Below are 18,848 nucleotides of genomic sequence, written 5' to 3' on the forward strand. Positions count from 1 at the left end.
GTGCTCACTCAGAAACCTGTCTGAGGGCAGATAATGCACCTTATACTGTGACTGCATGCCAAAAATGTGCAAGTTGTCCTCAGAGCAGAGTCACTGCATGGAGGGCACTGTCACCACCATCAGCACCGCTCCTCTAGGAGAGGCACCAGGCTGGGTACTGTGTTTCCAGAGTGCCACCTCCCAGACACAGCTCAGTGTGCCCTCCAGGGTGCCTCTCTTGAAACCCTGAACTCCTCCAAACAGGTCAGAAAATAAGAATTGTGTATGTTCTCCTGCAGCATTTAATGCTAAAAGGCACTTTTCTCGGGGCGCACAGCCTGAATTATCACCAGAAGATTTTCTGCTTGGATTTGACACATTTATTTTGATGGTGAAGAGTGAGACTGATGTGACTCTTCTCACAGTCAAAGGGACCTGAACAGATTTCCTCTCAGCAGTCTGTGTCTCTTCCCATGTGATTGGGAGCCCTTTGATCAGCAATACTCTGTTAATAATTTATGTTAGCATTGTGCCTTGTATCCATAAGCTGACAGACCAGTGGCACTCCTGTCAGAACAGGAATACTAATGCAACACACCCACAATTGCTCTTCACCAGAAAATGGTGCCACATGAGACCCAGCTTCTTCAGGGGCTAAACTTCATCGTCTTTATTTGGGGTCCTCAAAGGGCAGCTCCTGCAGCTGCTCGTGCCATCAATTCTTACCATGTTTGTTGCCTGCTTGGGCCACTCACAACAAAAACTGGGACAATTCATGACAATTTTTAAAAAATGCCAGAAGGTGGTGGAGGTCCTGGGAATTGTGATGTTTAGTACCTCAGATATCCTGTTTTGTTTCCCAGGAGGGTAAATTTTCTTTTCTCCTTTTCTGGCTGACACACATGTAGAAGCCCTTATTATTTTTCACACCAGTTGCCAAATTCAGCTCCAATTCTGCTTCAGCTTTGCTGGTCCCAGCCCTACATATTTGCCCAGCATCCCTAAAATATTCCCAGGATACACATCCCTGGTTCCACTGCCCGTGGAGCCTCTTCATCCTCAGTGAAGGAGCCCAGCCCCTCCTGCTTCTCCAGCTCCGAGGGAAAATGTGGTTTCTCATCAAATTTATTTCCCTGCCTCTATTAATACTGGCCCTGAAGACAGATGTTAGCAAAGGAAAGAGGCTGCTGCAAGGTAGTCCTTGGAAGTGGGAGGCCTTGTCAAGCTTCTTGGGCACTCCAATATAATACTTTAACTTTTTTTTATTGATTTGAGAAGAATTTGAGGGAGTTAAGTGCATTCCCAGAGCTAATTGAACCTATATTTCTTCACAGCTACGTGAGTCAGAGCATCTGAGTCTGTATTGCCAAATATAGCGATTGTGCTCCATCAAAAGATGGATGCTGGAGCACAACAGCACACGTCCCAAAGTCTTGCCTTAATTACACATTCAGAGAAATGATAGAAAGGGCTGTTTTTCCATGTATCTGTGGAAGAAATGCTGTATATTTTAAAAGGGATGGCAGCAAGAGTGATGAGATAGAGAGGAAAGGCAGAGGTGAGCGGAGCAGTGATTCTCTGCCTGGTTTATAGGATCGCAGAATGTTTAAGGGGTTAAGGAAAGGATCTTAAAAGATCATCTTGGCCCAACCCTTCTGGCCATGGGATACCTTTCACCATCCCAACCTGGCTTTGAACGCTGCCAGGCTTGAGGCATCCACAACCTCCCCGGCCGACCTGTTCCAGCGCCTCACCACCCTCACAGTATTAAAAAAAAAAAAAAAAAAAAAAAAAAAAAAAAGTTAATTTATTCATCCGCAATAATTCCCCATTCCCAGGCTGCCTCCAGCACACCCGGAGTTCGTGTGGGGATGACCGAAGCCACCTCAAAGTGGCGCGCACGGTGCGGGGCACTCGGGGAAGTGCGGGGGGAAGGGGGAGGAGGAGGAAGATAAAGGAAAAGAGGAAGAAAAGGAGGAGGATGAAGAGGAGGAGGATGAAGAGGAGGAGGACGCGGGAAGCGCTCCCGGCCCTGAGGGCTGTGAGGGGCTGTGAGGGCTGTGAGGGGCCGCGAGCGCCGCCAGGGGGCGCCGCGCGCTCTCGGGAACGCGGGGAGCGCAGGGATTGGGTGGGGCCCTCCGCGCGCGCGCGGCGCCGATTGGCCGGCGCGGGCCGAGCCGGGCGCGCGGCGCCGCTGATTGGCCGGCGCCGGCCGGGCCGGGCGCTCGGCGCCGCTTCTTAACGGGCGTCGCGGGGCGGCGGGAGCGCTGAGCGCCGGCGGGGCCGCTGCCAACTGTCACTGCTGCGACATGAGCGAGGTGAGCCGGGCCGGGCTGGGCTGGGGCCACCACTGGGACCTCGGAGGGCCAATGTCACCTTTTCCTCTCTGCGGGCAACCGGGGAGGGAGAGGCGCATCCCGGGCTGGGAAACGCGGGGAGGCTGCGGTGGCCCTGGGGAAGGGGGTGTCAGCATCTCCTCTTAAACCCTGATAAAAGCATCCCCACAGGTGTGTGTGTGTGCCTGTAGCAAGGTGGTGTTTTTGGGACACCATCTCCTGGATGGGGATTCCTAATTAAAAATCCTCGGTAATTTCTCATATCTATGCAGTGCGTTCTTGCGTAGAAAGGAGGGTTTAGTAAGAAAGGAGGGTTTAGTAAGTTGTGGGAAAGTTGCCCTGTTCGAGCTCATGGAAAAAAACCCGCCCTGTTTGTGGTTGGGTTGTGGCTGATGTAAACTTTGCAAGTAGTGTCCTGAGAAGGATTACAGTCGAGGGGAAAAAATGTAAATAGTGCCAAACATGTAAGGATCGCTTGTACCCTTGTAAATAAATAAGCTGAAATGTTGCACTTGTGGGGGTTTTTTTTGCTTGCCCTTTTTTTTTTTTCTTCTCTCTCTCTTTTTTTTTTTTTTTTTTTTTTCCTCTGCAGTGGAAAAGTTCAAACTAGATTTTTTTTTTTTTTTAGTTAAATGCATTGGTAGACAGACTCTTTAGGTTCAGCTGAGAGATCCCACATTTTCTGGTGCATCTCATTCTTTGGGAATCAGCAGAGGTACCTGTAAACTACGCCTCAGCCAACACCTATTTTTGGAGGCTGTTTGTTACAAAACATCTGCTGCTCCATTAACAAATGGGATTTTCCTTTTTTTAGAAGCAAAATTGAGAGCGACACCGGATAAGCTGTGACTCTTTGCTGTGCAGGTGTTACACTCAGCCTGTGGTTTTCCACGAGGTGTAAACTGGAGGTGAAAAGCAGGAGCAGCCCGGTGTGTGGTGCAGGGATTTGTGAGGAGCAGCTCACATTTTTGACTTTCAGGTCATGCCAGGTGGGGAGAGTAGAGGAAATCCTCACTGCTGCTGCCTGCAGGGATCAGGCATAGGGATCTCTTCAGCACCTCTCCTCTGCTGCTGGCTGTATTTTTATCACCTGGCTGGAGTTTATGCAGTGTGGGTTTAGGATTTTGTTGGTTTTTCTTCTGTTTGTTTCAGCCTCTGTGACTTTGCTGCCCAGGCTGGCTGAAGTGTGCTGTGAGATGCAGCAGCACTATTCCACTCTTTAAATTTATAATTTAGGGGGAAAATCTTATGGAGAGGAGTAATAATGTTTGGATGGTGCTGCTGTACCTGTTATCTCTACACGAGGTGTTCTTGTCACAGCTTTGTGCTGGGTTGTGTTTGCTTGGTAATTACCTTTCATAATTTGAATTAGACTGATTGCCTTTTGGGTTTAGAGGCACAGTGAAGATAAAGATCCTCCCTGCTGCCAGCACAGGGGCTCTTTATGCACAGTGCATTTGTTTGTGGCTGACAGAGCTGTATTCCTGGCAAACCCCTGGAGCTGGGAGATGTTTCCCTGGCGCAGAGCTGCGTCCTGTGCCCGTGACACTGAGCACTGCACTCGGTGTCTTCAGTGCTGCTGTCGTTCCCCTGACAAAACTGGGGAGTTAATCACTCACAGCTCCAGTGAAGAAAAGCCTCCCTGCTGTTCCTTGCTGTCAGCTCTTCCCCAAAAGGCAGAGGAGAGCAACTACAGCACTCCACCTCACTGAAAAAGGTTCTTGTTAAAAAATGAGGCAAAAAAAACCCTGAGCAGAAGGGAGGGTCTTAGATAACTGTTTGCTATGGGGGGGGGGGGGTCTTGGTGGTTTTAGCTTGCAATGCTGCAATTGAAAGATTTTTTTTTTTTGCCTAATCTGCTAAAAAAACCCCACAATCTGTGGATGGGGTGATTGAAGAGAGGCTCAATTAGAGCCCTCAAAAGATTATCCCACATACAACAGCATTGGGAGGGTGAAAAGGGTGTTGTTGTGTTTGTTTTTTTTTTTTTTTTTTTTTTTTTTTTTTTTTTTTTTTTTTTTTTTTTTCTTTGTTTTTTTTTGTTTTAATTTTGCTTTATGTTACCAATTGCCTGGATTTGAGCAGTGCTGGAAATGCGTTTGCAGAAATCTCTGAAAAGAGCTTTCATCTCCCTGAGTTATTTACTGAGACTTTGCATGAATTCTCATTTTACTGCTTCAAGCAAAATTAACTTCTTTCCTGTTTATGGGCAGTGATTGGGGTGATTTATGAGTGTGGTGGGGCACTTCAACAGGTTGTGCAGAGAACCTGTGGATGCTCCTGGATCTCTGGAAGTGTTCAAGGAGAGGTTGGATGTGGCTCTGAGCAACCTGTGATAGCAGGAGGTGTCCCTGCCCAGGGCAAGGGGTGGAACAAGATGGTCTTTAGAGTCACTTCTAACCCAAACCATTCTGTGATCACCAGTCTTGTGGTAGAAAAAGCTGAAAAGCAAGAAGTCATTCATCTGACTGTAGTACTTCTCTATTTTCTAGCAGCTAGCTTATATTTTTTCAGGAAGGATAAGGACCTTTTCTATGGGAAGAACACCACACTCCTTTCTCTGCAGTATTTGCCTGAAAATGTGTTTATTGAGTTCCTTTTGCTGGGCAGAAGTCTGGCCCTGTAAATAGCCAATGGGAATGTGAGGTGTAAGGGTTGACCTAATGGCTTTGCAAATTGTGATTTGTGCTTCCTGCTGCCTGGGTTAGTGGCACACAGCTCCCTTGGCTGTATGGGAATTCCTTAGGAATGTCAGTGTGCATCAAAATGCATTTTTAGCTCCGAAAGTCTGCCCTCAGATAACTGGGGAGCCTCTTCAGTAGGTCTGTGGCTGCTCTCCGTTGTTTTTAATGAGCCTAGAGAGGAGAGCTGTGCTGAAAAACATCAGCTGCTGTCAATGAGCAGCCATGAGATGCAGCCTGGCTTCCATTTGAGATCTCCAGTCACACAGGCTGAACTGGGGGAAGAGATCTTGGTTTAATGGGCCCACAGACCAAAGGCAAATCTTTATTCACAGTCAGCAGCTGTACCAGTGAGCCTCCAGACTCACATCTGGCATAAACTCTGTTCACCACAGGGGATCCTGCCATCTGATCAGTCATTTAACTCTCCTGACACGTTGCAGATGATGTTGGGTCGTGGTATTCCCCTGCCACGAGGGTTCACAAGAAGCATTCAATCACACAGACATTTCTGTGGTGTTCACTCTTGCCTTCTGTGTGGAATGTTCGTGGTTGTCATCAGGAATCAGGTCTGGGCTTAGGAAGGAGAGCACCTCAACAATGTGGTCTCACAGCCCTGGCTGCTGTTCCCGTGGCTCAGGGATGAGGAGATTGCCTTAGATGCATTTATTTCCTTTAGGTTTTAAAGGTTTAGAGTGGTGCTGCTGGTATAGGGGACAAGCTCAGCTTTAATACGTGTTATTTAGGGTCTGACTTTAGGAGAACCATTGGGGAAATCTTTTTGATTGCCTGAGGCACCTGTGATTGAAGAACATGCCTTGGAAGAGCCTTGTGCAATGTGAGTGAAGTGCAGCACTGATTAGCACAGTGCTGATGTGCACCCCTTAAGTAGTGTGTACTTTGAGCCAGCACCTTTTTTATGTTTGAGAATCAGCCTAGTTACCAGACAGCAGCAAGAATATTCTGGCTTTCCTTTGGAAACAAGTGTCAACCAACCAGGCACATAAAATTCAGAGAGCTCTTGGGGGTCTGACTCTTAGCTGGGAAGGTGAAGAACTGGTGACTTCATCTGTGTAAATGCAGAGTTTTTGTTCAGCCTTTGGAAGCAAACAACACCAAATTTTGCTCCTTTGAGCTACAACAAACTCCTTCCCTTTGCCTTAGGTTGGCTTTGGAATCCTGTAGCCAGTGCTGTGCTGTGCCCACCTTCAAAAGGATCATGGAGGATGTTTGTGTGTCCTGTAACTGGGACATGCAGGGCATTCCTGGAGGATGAGCTGTCCTGCTGGGTGTGCTCATGGAGACAGCTCTGCTCTGCAGCCTGGAGAGCTGAATCTTTGCTTTGGGGCTCAGACCACCCTCCCTGGGAGGTGTCCAAGCAGCCAACCCTGCAAAGATGCAGGCTGACACCTGGGATAACCCTGAGGTCAAAGATGTTCTTCTGAAAAAGGAGCTTCACCAGAGCTTGAGGTGTGTCTGTAAGACACCCATCAGCAAGGCAGCCTCTGCTTTCCAAACAAGTGATACCCCACAGTTTGGGCAGACTTGGAGAGAGTGTCCTCTTCCCTCAGAGCTGAGGGAGAACCTGAAATATGTCCCTATCCCTCTGGACAGGTCTATTCAGCTGGAGGCTGTTGGAGAGGGACAGGGAATGTGTGAAAAGTTTGGTTGGTGTAAGTGGAGGTTTGTGGCTGAAACTGTGTTTGCTTCAGGTGGTTAAAATGGTAAAAATGGGATTCTTTCCTGGGTTGTTCTCCTGAATTCCCTTGAAACCATTCCATTGAAATGGTATTTAGCATCTTGGAACCACATGAACACGAGTGAGGATTATACAACCATAATCCTGATGGCACTAAATCAAAGGACTGGTGTTTGTGAGGGAAGAACACACCATATTTGTTTAGAGGAGCTCCTGTTCTCTGCTCTGGTGTTTCTAGCCCTGGCAGGTGTCTGAGCCAGCCCCTCACCTTAGGGAGGCCCTTCTGGCTGCATTTTTCAGATATTGCCATGACCCCAATTGTTATTTATTTGCCTCATTATACCCACAGTAGGTACAAAGACACTGCAGCTCTAAAAACCCCAGCAAGAACGTGGCAGAGTGGAGGAGGAAATTCTGCAGCTGTTACAGGATGGGGGTGGGATCGATAAGCACATGAACATCAGTTTTTAATTTTAACTCACATCTATTTATTAGCTGAGTGGTAAATTGCAGCTCAAAAGAGGAGGAAGAAGGGAGAACAATAAGTTTTACATCTGTCACTTTGCCTACTCTTTCCATCAGTGTGGTTTCAGTGGGATCAAGCATCTTCTAAAATAGCACTTAGAAGTGATGTTGGAAATTGATCTTAATTTGATGACACTGGCACAAGCTCATGGGTTTTCTTGCCATGTATAGAATGCCAACAGATTCAGGCAACACACTCTAAAAAAGGACATTTAGCTCTAATAGTGTGCTTCAATATCATGTTTCCTTGTAAAAGAATAACTTACTCCAACCTTCATGCTGCAGGACTTAACAATACAATATAATTTCATGTTGCAAAAGAATATTAGTTTCTAGTCCAATATCCCTAAATCGGTAATGAATTGGCAAGCTTATAGGAGTTATCATCCAACACTTATTACATTATCTAGATCATGCTAGTGATGAAATGTGGTGTAAAGTAGTAGTTAACTTCAGCAGGAACAGTGGTGGCATTTCCATTAAAGGTTTCTGGGTTTTTTTTGTTGGGCTGTTTTGTTTTTTAAATTTGAATAAAATATTCAATTTCCAAACTGCCATTTGCTCATGTCTCTCTCAGCTTTTTCTAGGGATGGCTCAGAAAATGTGTTTGCATGCTTTGCCTCTTTCACTCTGCTATGGAAGAGCTTGTAACAGAGTGGGCTAAACACTGGGTATGTCAATCCTGAGACCCCCCCCCCTTGGCTGAAGAGGATGGCAGAAAGCAGCAGGGGAAAGCAGTGCCTTCCTTCAGCCTCTCACTTACAACAGAGCCTTGAATTCCCTGAGCCATGTACCACGTTCTCTGCAAGGCACAGGATCTTCTCATGAAGATGAAAAACATACATTCCCCCTCTTTCCTTAGAAAGATCTTCTGTTTCTTCAGTTGTTTGGATATTTGGTTTCTAGATAAATAAAAAAAATACCTCTATCTTAAAAAAGATGCCTATAAACTAGGTCAAATCATAAATAATCCCTTTTTAACTACGTCCAGAAAAACAATCTCTAGTTCTCCTATAAAAAGAGGTGGAAAGCAGACTTATATACCTTTGTCTTATTAGGAAAATAAATGGCAAGCAACTGCAAAGGAAATCAGTTGTGAAACATTATAAATGACAGGATTTGGGATCACAGTTTATCCCCATTCTCTGTGTCTGCTTCCTCAGAGACCACACTAAGTCTACTTAGAGGTAAATTGGGCAAGTGTCACACAGAGCAGGTCTTTGGCTGGTGCTGCCTCATCAATTCATACCAAGAGGGATAAAGCCTTATTTATGCACTAACATGGAATTTGGAGGGAGAAACACAAGTTTAGTCAGAGAAGAAATGAAAATTGTCTGCCTGCGTGACTTGAATATTAGTTACAGCTGCACAGTCTTTCCTCTGAAAAAGAAAAGTATTACTTTATAGACCCTGAATGTTCTTGCTTTATCACCTTAGTCTAAGGCATGAAATATGACCTTAACCAGGGGTGTAGCTGACACTGAATGATGTAACAGTAGACAGAATGATGTCAGAGAGCTCTTTTGTGAGAGATGAAAGCAAGAAACAAAAGGAAAAAGAAGAAAGTAAAGTAACTTGCAAAATCTTCTGTCCTTCTGTCCGACCTTGGAGAGCTCAGAGATCCCTGGACTGAGACAAGGAGGTGTGGTGAGAAGGGTGGCACTAGGCAGAGTGGCATCAGATCTTGGAAACACAGACTCTAGCTCTGCCAAAAAGTTTGGATGCATGTATTTAATATCTTTACCATTGAGTCTGAGTGTCCAAATGCCTGACAGAAAGGTCTGAGCTGCTTTGTCACCAGCCTGACCTGGTGTTCCTTGGCTGGCAGTTGGATTCTTGGTGAATTGTTGGGCCACAGCTACTGAATGATGACACAAGTGGAAAGCTGCAGCAGTAGAACCAGAGAAACCTGAAATGCAGTCACTTTGTGATGGTTTAAACTTGGAAGGAGTGAGCAGGGATGTGGAAGATCATGTTGGATCCCTGCACAGCAGGAGTCCCCTAAAAGTGAAAGGGAGGGATCCTTTTGGGGATCCTGGTGGCTGCACACACTGGTGTGGATGGATTTGTGGGATTTCGGGTGCACCTTTTCTGGGAATGATGGAACAGTTCAGAAATACCCAAGCCAGCACTGACCAGGGCTGACCCTGGAAATGGGACAAATCCATGTCCTGCTAAATCAGCTTGACAAGAGTTCACAGGCTCTTCTGGAGTGAATCAAGGGCTGGAAGAGATCTTAAAAGAAGACTTGGGATCTGCACAGCTTCAGAATTCCTGGTCAGAGTGTTGGGAAGCTGACAGAACCCATTGCTAATATCTGGGAATGATTTGCATCTCTACGTGTCTACTGTGACCAACAAAATCAGCCTTGTTATCCAGCAGGTACCACGATCTCAACAGCCTTTTCCCCAAAATGTAAGTGTGTAGCAGCAGATGGAGCAAAAATTAATAGATCTGAGGACATGAGTGATTTCCCTAGGATTTTGATGATATGAGACCTTTTCCTAGTGACAGTCAGGATGTGAAGGAAGACCAGTGCTTTGTGACAATGGTTTTCACAGATGGATTTTCCCATGAAATGTTTGCCTTACCAGGCAGTAGGGCGAGGTTGGCTTGACCAGGTGAGTATCAGGGTATAATGCCTACATAAAAAAGAAAACACATTTTAAATGGCTGAAGTTCAAGTTTAGGTGAGAGGCACAGAAGCAGAAAAATAATCCTCATAAAAATCACAAGTGTGTTCTTCACTTTATTGTAGTGATTTTCATTCTCCAGCCTTAATGTTTCAAGAAATGTTGGGAGTTTTTTTCTCTTAGGGATCTTTCTTTCTCTTTTTCCCTTGGAGGAAATAAGCTTCTCTTTTCAATAACCTGCATTAAATTACTCTTGTATTAAAATACTGAATATTCTGGATGTCGACTCTAAAGCACCTACTTTTAACAGTAATGGAAATGCTCTGAAGAATGACTTTTATTTGAACTTTTTATTGTAGTGTTCCAGGAACAAATCTGAATGACATGGGAATCTGTTTCTTGGAATTCCAAAAGAGCACTTATAAAATGTGAGATTGAGGGAGGCAGAAGATAAACTGCCAGAAATCAGAAGCATTAAGTTGATGGGAAAGGAAGGAGGAGGAAGGATGGCTGGGCAGGCAGATGACATGGAAGGGAAAATGAGCCATGTGGCTTCATGGCTGCTTCACACATATCACTGCTCCAGTCAGAGCTGACAGATACACACCCCTGGAAGAGAGCAAACATATTGTTGGCTTGGCACACTTGAGAGTGCATGTGCCAGCACACATGTGCTGCAATTTAAGCAGGGCAGCCAAATGCCTAAGGCAGGCCAGCTTGATGCCAATTTTAATTTGCCAGTCAGACTTGGCTAGTTATCACTTCTTTCCTTCAGCATATTTTGCAAGCTACTGGAGAGCACTAACACCCAAAGAAAGCTGAATGAACCACTCAGGATGGATTACAGGAGATCCTCTCTTTCTCACAGGGCTTTTATTCTGAGCATTGCTTTGTATTCCTTGTGTGGATCAAAAGCTTTGTGTGCTTCCATCCTGGAACTGGACTTTAGGGATGGATCTGCAGGTGTGGGAACGTTGGTAGCAAAGCTTCTACCTTAATATTGTGAATTGCAGAGAGCACAAATTGCAAATTACCTGAATTCCAGCAATAGCTTTTGCAGTCATCCCATGTAGGTCTTGAATAGATGTTTTTTGTGTGACTGCAGTGTGTCAGGCAGCACAGCTGGATCTAAATCTGCTTTCTGCATGGAACTTCTAAGGAACCTATTTTCCCTCTAGTCACAGGATAAGTATGGGAGACTATTATCAAAATGCACAACTTTTCTTGTAGGAGCACCTAAAGGCCATTTTAATGGCATTACAGGATGTTTTGCCATATTCATGTGTGAAGGAGGTGTAAATGTTTAGATGGCTAATGTTTTTTCTTTTGCTTCATAATGCAAGGCACAAAGTACAGAATGGCTCATAATGTGAGACTGAAGACAGAGGGAATGAAAGAAGACTATATAGAGAAGCTTGCAAGTTTTCATTGAATTTGCGTTGGGAAACAGTTCATAGAATCACAGAATGGTTTGGGTTGGAAAGGACCTTAAAGATCTTCTTGTTCCACCTCTGCCATGGGCAGGGACACCTTTCACTATCTCAGGTTGCTCCAAGTCCCTTCCACTTGGCTTTGGACACTAAAGGGAGGGGGCATCCACAGATTCCTTGGGCAACCGGTGCCAGGGCCTCCCCAGCCTCACAGGGATGGATTTAGGGCAGGAAACCTGGTATGTCTCTGCTGGGGCCAGGGAACCTGGGAACTCTTACAGCTTTTCAGTGAAAATTGCTTTCTTATCTTCTCTGCTGCTGTTAGCAATGAAATGGATAACAGCAACAGTTTCCCCAAGCAGCTGCAGGATCCTCAGAGTTTCTGATTTGTGGAAATCCCGATTTTCTGTCCATCTGTTGGACAGAGGCAGTGACCTGTCTTGTTTTCTGCTTGCTACATGTGAGCTTATTTGATGGCTGTCCCTGATTCCTGGCCATCAAGGTGACCTTGTGCCTCACCCTGCCCGTTTTCCTTTCCCTGTTGTTTCCAATCCCTTGTCTGTGGTTTTTCCTCCCGGTGCCAAGAGCTCTGCTCTGAACCACATTCCCCCTCCTAACAAATCAGCTCCCCTAAAGCTCTCAGCAGGTCATTCCTGATCCAGATTGGAACAACACTGGACTAATCCTCTGCTGAGCCATGCCCCATGTCAAGGGCAGCTCCAGGAGCCCATTCGGGTCTCCCATCCTGGCAGGGATGTGCTCAGAGCCCGCAGTGCTGGGTTTGCATCATCCCCAGGGCGAGGCTGCGCTGCCAAGGCTGCGGCACACTCTCAGTCCCGTTATTCCCTGCCGCTGGAATGACCCTGGAGAAGCTCCTGTCATCCCAGCAGATGGCTGGGGGGCTGCTCCCTGGGACCAGACAGGGCTGCCCGGGCTGGGCAGAGCAGTGGAGTAAGTGATGCAGAAACATCCCCGCCGCTTGGTCTTGCTCTTGTCTTGAAAATCAAAGGCTTTGCCCGAGGCTGAAGGCAGAAAGTTCCTTTTGCGTGGTGGCTTGAAACTGCCATAATTAATATTTTTGGGAAATCCTGGCTGGCCCAGTTAGCAGAGCAGTCTAACTGTGATAATACCTGTTTACCTCTGAAATATGTAGGGAAACAGCAGGGAAATAAGAAGAGGGTTTTTTTTAATTGTTCAACTGGAAATAAAAACATGCCAAGAGAAAAAAAAAAAACAAACACCAGAATTTTTGCAGTCTGGGAAGAAGCAGCCTGTTTTAATAATGATAGCCAGTATGATCAGAGATGAAGCAATTTGTCAGCGCAGATTTTCTCTGTGAATAATCCAAGCTGTCCCTTGAAGACAACCTCTAACTCAATTACAGCTGGGTTTAGAGCTCAGCAAATTGCATTACCCAAAACTTCAGAAGGGCTCGGAAGAATAAAAGATAAAGTAAATTTTTTGGTACAAACCCACTATCCATAATCAGTTACGTTATCCTAGGCAGAGACTCTGACCCCTCAATTGGCTTAGGGCACTCTTCCTCTCTGGGGATGCTGATATGAAAGGATACCCAGGATATTGTCTGTATCCAAATGCTGTTTCCAAATCCCCAAGGTTCTCTTGTTCCTAATCAGGTGCCCTGCCTGTATTTCCCACACAGGGGACTGAGGCTGATAATTTTGGTTGCCCTGGTGCAACTGTTTGTGGATCAGAGACATCAACTACACGACTGAAATGATCAACAGAAACAGTTGAAATATGTATTTCTTTTTTTAGCTGGATCATTTCAATGATTGTTTTCAACACAGCTCTGCTGAAGGGTTATTTTTAACTTGAATAATTTTAGTGCTCCTATTTTCCGTGTGACCTTGCAAACAATTGTTTCCAAAGAAATGAGGCCTTGGGGATGGGAAGGTGTGGCTGAATTGGGCTCTAATGGGAAGTAGGGAGTTCTTAAGGCAGATTTCCTGCCCCAAAATGCCCTTTTTGGAACTGTAATGCCAGGTCTGATGCTACCAATAGATAAGAAATAATAGAAAAAAACAGAAGAAACCACCTTAAGAACCACAGTCAGTTTTTATTTATGCCATCTAGCTTAATCAATTCTTATGTAATTGAAATATTCCTCTTGGGTCACCTTGGAAATGGATAAAGAGGAGACCTCAGTGTAGTTGGGATTACAGGCTGTGTCACCCATGTCCATGTGAGAACTGAGGTCATTTTTTGGCACATGATGCAAAAAGGTTTTTTTTGTAGTTGATTTTACTCTCTTTGCCCTTTGCTAAACAAAACCCAACACGCAATTTAGGGGAATTCCATAATACCACACTGAAGTTCCAATTCCACTCATAAAAGTAATTCTGCTGAGTTGAAGACAACTCCTTGTCCACGTCTGAGTTAGCCCTGTAAATAAACCATGTTGGATGAAACCTTCCATTTCCTTCAGGAAATAAAAAAGGGATTACTTCTCATGGCTGGCATGGTAATTAACAGGATTTGGGAAATACATTCTTGCAGCTGCTTTCAAAATTAACTTCAAAGATTCCATTAATCCCTGCCTCTGAAAAAAAAATATTGTGATTACAATGTCTTTGGAGAAATAATGTTTTAATTCAAAATATGCTAATAACCTAAATATTAAGCAAGCTACTGTTTGTGCTAATTACGTTGATTACATTTGGTGTTGGTGTAAATATTCAGTTTAGAACATTATATGGAATCTGAATACAAAATCAGCAGGTTCTCACTGCGCTGATTTATAAATTACAGCCCAGCATCGGCAAAAGTGGGGCACAGCTAAAGTTCTTTTCTGTGCTATTAGAATATTTAAAATCAGCACTGTTAAGTAGGTTTCTCTATCCCAGACAGTGATTCCCTCAGCCCATTTTCATCAGATGCCTCCTAATTTATCCTGGGACCTGCCCCAGCCCTGGGACCCAGCACAAGGAGGACGTGGAGCTCAAGGAGAGAGCCCAGAGGAGGCTCCAGGATGAGCAGAGGGATGGAGCAGCTCTGCTGGGAGGAAAGGCTGGCACAGCTGGGATTGTTCAGCCTGGACAGGAGAAGCTTTGGGCTGAGCTCAGGGTGGCCTTGCAGGGCCTGAAGGAGCCCCAGGAAACCTGGAGAGAGACAATTCCCAAGGGCTGCAGGGACAGGACACAGAGAATCGCTTCCCAGTGCCAGAGGGCAAGGCAGGAATTCTTCCCTGTGAGTGGGGGTGAAACACTGGAATAGGTTGCCCAGAGATTTTGTGGCTGCCCCTGGATCCCTGGCAGTGCCCAAGGCCAGGTTGGACATTGGGGTTTGGAGCAGCCTGGGACAGTGGGAGGTGTCCCTGCCCATGGCAGAGGGTGGCACTGGATGGGCTTTAAGGTCCCCTCCACCCAAACCATTCCATGGTTCTGAGTGTGCTCAGCACTGAAGGACCTCCTGCTGTCTGTGTCCACTCAGAAGTGCCTGTTCTGAGGATTTACCTTAAACCAGAAGTTCTGTCTGGACAAAAATAAACAAATCACACCTCCTAAACTGAAGCAAATGCCTAAACCTATGAGCATCCATGTGATTAACCACTCTGTGTGCATTTTGTGTAGTCATATAAATAAAAATTAGTGTTCCACACGGGCAATGGCTACACTGCAAATACCACCATTTGCAGTTATCAGAGATTTGTTAATTTTGGACAGATAATAAATACTGTGCTTTCCAGGATGACAATGTGCATTCATGTGCATAACCATGTCCCTTCAGTGACTAAAAAAGTCACAAAAAACCCACTGTCCCTCTGTCAGCTTGTAGCCACCGCAGTTTGAATCCCATCAGCTCCTCCCAGCCCACCTGCGTAGTTTTAATTTATTAAAATAGCTATAAGAAAGCCCTAATAAAATTAGGGACAATCAGGAGCCCAGTCAAGTAGAAAACTGTCTGACCCATGAGGATAATTACAGGAATTGTCAAAGTGCCAGGGATCATTTAGCTTTGACAGGCAGTACGGAAAGATGGATTCTGGTGCTCTTGCTCTGGTAACATTGTGCTGCCCTGACAAAGCAAAACAGACAGAAAACTGGCTGTGGGAAAACTCCCTTGGAGTAGAGGGGCATGCAGGGAGGAGGGGATGCAGAGGTGAGGAAGTCTTTAAGTTGATAAATAATTTTTCTTTCTGTCAGGCTGCTCAGGAAATGCGCTCTGCGATTTCTCACCACGATGTGTAAGACAGAAGTAACAGACACATTATCAGATTTATCCATCATTCCGACAAAATCTTGGCTGTGTCTTCTGTACCTGGTGCAATTCCTTTAGAAGATGTGGCCTTTGAAGGACACTTTCATCTCATAAATATTCAGTGCCACATCTATAAAAATGCGTGGAGGAGTGGAGGAACTTGTAAAGGAGGCACAAGTAGACGAGTGAGGAAGGTTTATTTGTGTAGTGTCTTGTGTAATTTTTGTTGCTTTATCCGAGCTTCTGTCAGGGGTTCTTCAGCTCTGTCTGCAGATGTTGTGTAGGTGACTGATGTGAGTGAACCTGTACGTCACGGAGTTGGTTTGGGATTTGCCATCTGTCTGTGCTGCAGACCAGTTTGGAGGAGAAATAATTAGGAGGAAATGAGTAAAATGATAGAAGTTGTGCCTGGCTCTCCAGCAGTGTGCTTTATCTCTCCCAGCTGTTCATTTCCATGCTTTCTGATATATAATTCTAAAAAATACACTGGTGCTAAAATTTCAGTTCCATTACTTAGAGGCCAGGAGTCCCTTGCAGCTTCAGCAACAAAAATCTTTTTGTCGCAGCAACATAATTTTTCCTGCTCTTCATTTTTATTTTAAACACTGAGATTTATTTTATCCATTTCTAAACCAAATTATTACTGTGTTGTGGTTAAGAGTAATGTTTTTCACACTTCAAGGTGTGAAATGCTGAGTGCCATAATTTCAGGTCAGTACATGACGTTAGAAAGAGGTAGTGACACAAAAATCTCCAGGAAAGGAGAACTTAACCTAAATAATCATATGGAAATCCCAAATTCTGCAGAGTGTAGCCACTCAGGTCATAGCTGCTTGCTTCTTGCCCCTACTTAAATTCTGGATCTTCATTTAGATTCTGATGTATGTCTCCTGATCATTCTGCTGTGATTGGGAAGCTTTCCTTGCTTGGAAAACACCACAAGTCCCTGAGCAGATATTTTCAGTGACATTTTTATTTGCAGAAAGATCATAAACTTCATAAATCTTTGAAATGTATTTTTTCGGTACTTTTTCTCACATTAAGGCTGAAAGATCTGAGGGGGTTTTTTTTAAATTAAAGAATCCTATAAAAAATAAGGTCCTTATGAAACAGTTTAGTTGGACTCAATTTATGTTTCTTAAAGAAAAACCTTTGTATGGAGAACAGGTGGTGGTGCAGAGGGAAGGCTTGCTTGGCTTAGTGCTAGCAAAGTCACAGCTTTCTTGTGTTGCTTAGTACCAACGTGTATTTCCTTTTGTCACACCTTAGGGTATCAAAACAAAGCTTAGAAAAAGTCTAGGATATGCACAAATTTCCCTGTTGGTCTCTTTTCCAATACAGAACATCCTAAATAACATTTCATATGTGTCACCACCATCAGTCTATGCTGACTTTTTCTGCCATCCAGTTTCCTGAAACTTTCCACCTATTCCTATTCTTTTAATTCCACTTCTTGGATATTTTTTTCCATTCTTTTTATGTAGAAACACATCCTGTTGAATATCTGCAGCCACTGCTTTCCTGGGATACAGCCCTCTGTACCTTGTTGACCCTGCACTGAGGCAAAGCACCAGCATGATGTTATTATCTGGAAGAGCCCATTTGTCACAACGTTCTGGCAGTTTCATGTCCCTGATCTTGGACTTTTCTGTGGCTCACCATAAAACAAACAACCCTTCTGCCCCCAAAAATTCTCTAATCAACACCTGGCTGCAATCCCTAACACTGAGGTGCTAATTAAAAGCGTTGCTGAAAAGGTCAGGCTATTTCCAGACAAGAACAGAATGTAAGATTAAAGGCAAAAATTAGGCTTGGGGGTGCAGCAGGGGCAAGAAGAATGAGTTGAAAAGCTGCTGCAGTAATTTAACATTCTTCTTGAAATGTTCTCGTGGCTGCAAGTTCACTTTTGACCTCAGTTTGCTCGCCTTGGGGACTAATTTAGTAGAGATTTTCATAGCACATTAACTGGCCTCTGTGTATAGCTGTGAGAGTTTAACAGGAAAGCAAACCTGTTCTTTTCTTACTGGGATTTTGAGCATATGGCAGAAGTCTTTTTAACTTCCTCTGCTGACAAATTGGGAGTCACTTTGATTTTTGGAGACATTTTTAATTATGTGTCTTTGGTGTTTTGTAAAACCACTGAGTTAAAAATTAATATAGCCCGAAGCAGTCATAAACTCTGTTTCCTCCTACGCAACATGGCAACAAAACTGTTTATCATGTTTTACTGTGTAATCGTTATGGTTCTGCACTCATGTTCATCTCAGCTCTGATGTTTCTTTGATGCCTGGTGGAAAGTTTATTCAGTGTTTCTGTCCTGGTGCTTGCCTTAGAAGATGCTGTGGAATTCCAGAAGCGATCTCTGAATGAAGGGAACTGGCTGCAAGTTGTTGGGGATGGGAATCCTTTCTTTGGGAGGAAAGGCAGAGGGAGCTGGGGCTGTGTTGTATCTTGTATTTCAGTGGTAATAATTTCATCTATTTTTATCTATGGACAATATCTACTACACCAACATTTCATCCATTGCTTCTTGAAAATACCCCCAGTAACTCCTCCTCATGTTTAGTCCCCCTTTTACTCTGAACCACATTAAAAAAGCTCAGCTTTGTTCTGCAACCTGCAGTAGCATCATAAAAGGTGATGAAAGAAGAAAGAAACTCCAGCTGCTAATAATACCAACACCTTGAAAATGTTTTGAAAAGTAGGTCCACTGAATGTATTGAAATAAAAGACTAAAGGCTTTGCAGGAGGATGATCCCATTGTATCTGGCTTTTTCCTGAGTTTCACTGCCTCGTTAATGAGAAGCTGATTCTCACTTTCAAATCCGTTGCAGTCACTTGGAAGACAGCACAGGGCTTATAGATCAAAATATGTCTATAACTAAAGGAAAAGCTCTCAGAAGCTGGTTTGGCAGACTTTCAGGTTTCTTTCTGTACAAGTCCAGTGGTCACCAATCAAACAAATGGCTGCAGAATATTGCACCTGATTTCAGACTTAAAGAAAAATACCGTGACCTCATGAATAGAAAAACCCTAATTTACCAAACCCACGTTTTTATTCTTTTTCTCTTAACAACATTCTGCTCTCCCCGAGGGGAAATCTCGAGACACGAAATAAATGTGTGAATCCATATTCCAGCACTCCATCATAAGCAGACTGAACCTGACAGGTATAGCCTAGGGAGGAAAGAGAAGCTTTCATAAAGCTTAAGTAGCAGAGCCTGAAATGCTCAGGAAATAAGACAACTTGAAAAAGCGTTTAAAAATATACAGGAGAAGAAAAAGGGATATAGGTACCTTTTTATTGATAGGGAAAATAAGGTATTTTGTAAATGAGCATTAAA

General features: G+C 44.4%; 1 protein-coding gene across 1 annotated transcript in view; it reads left to right on the forward strand.

Annotated features, from left to right (window-relative positions):
• Nucleotides 1–2,209: 2,209 nt before the first annotated feature.
• PCP4 (Purkinje cell protein 4) overlaps nucleotides 2,210–18,848 on the forward strand; it is a 48,704-nt gene continuing 32,065 nt past the window's right edge. The window contains exon 1 of the mRNA XM_083855521.1: nucleotides 2,210–2,297. Within this exon, the coding sequence (XP_083711647.1) occupies nucleotides 2,289–2,297 (9 nt within the window). The 5' untranslated portion in view covers nucleotides 2,210–2,288. The remainder of the gene's footprint in view (nucleotides 2,298–18,848) is intronic.

This window comes from Zosterops lateralis (assembly GCF_965231275.1).
Source record: "Zosterops lateralis genome assembly, chromosome: 2".
Taxonomy (NCBI): Eukaryota; Metazoa; Chordata; class Aves; order Passeriformes; family Zosteropidae; genus Zosterops; species Zosterops lateralis.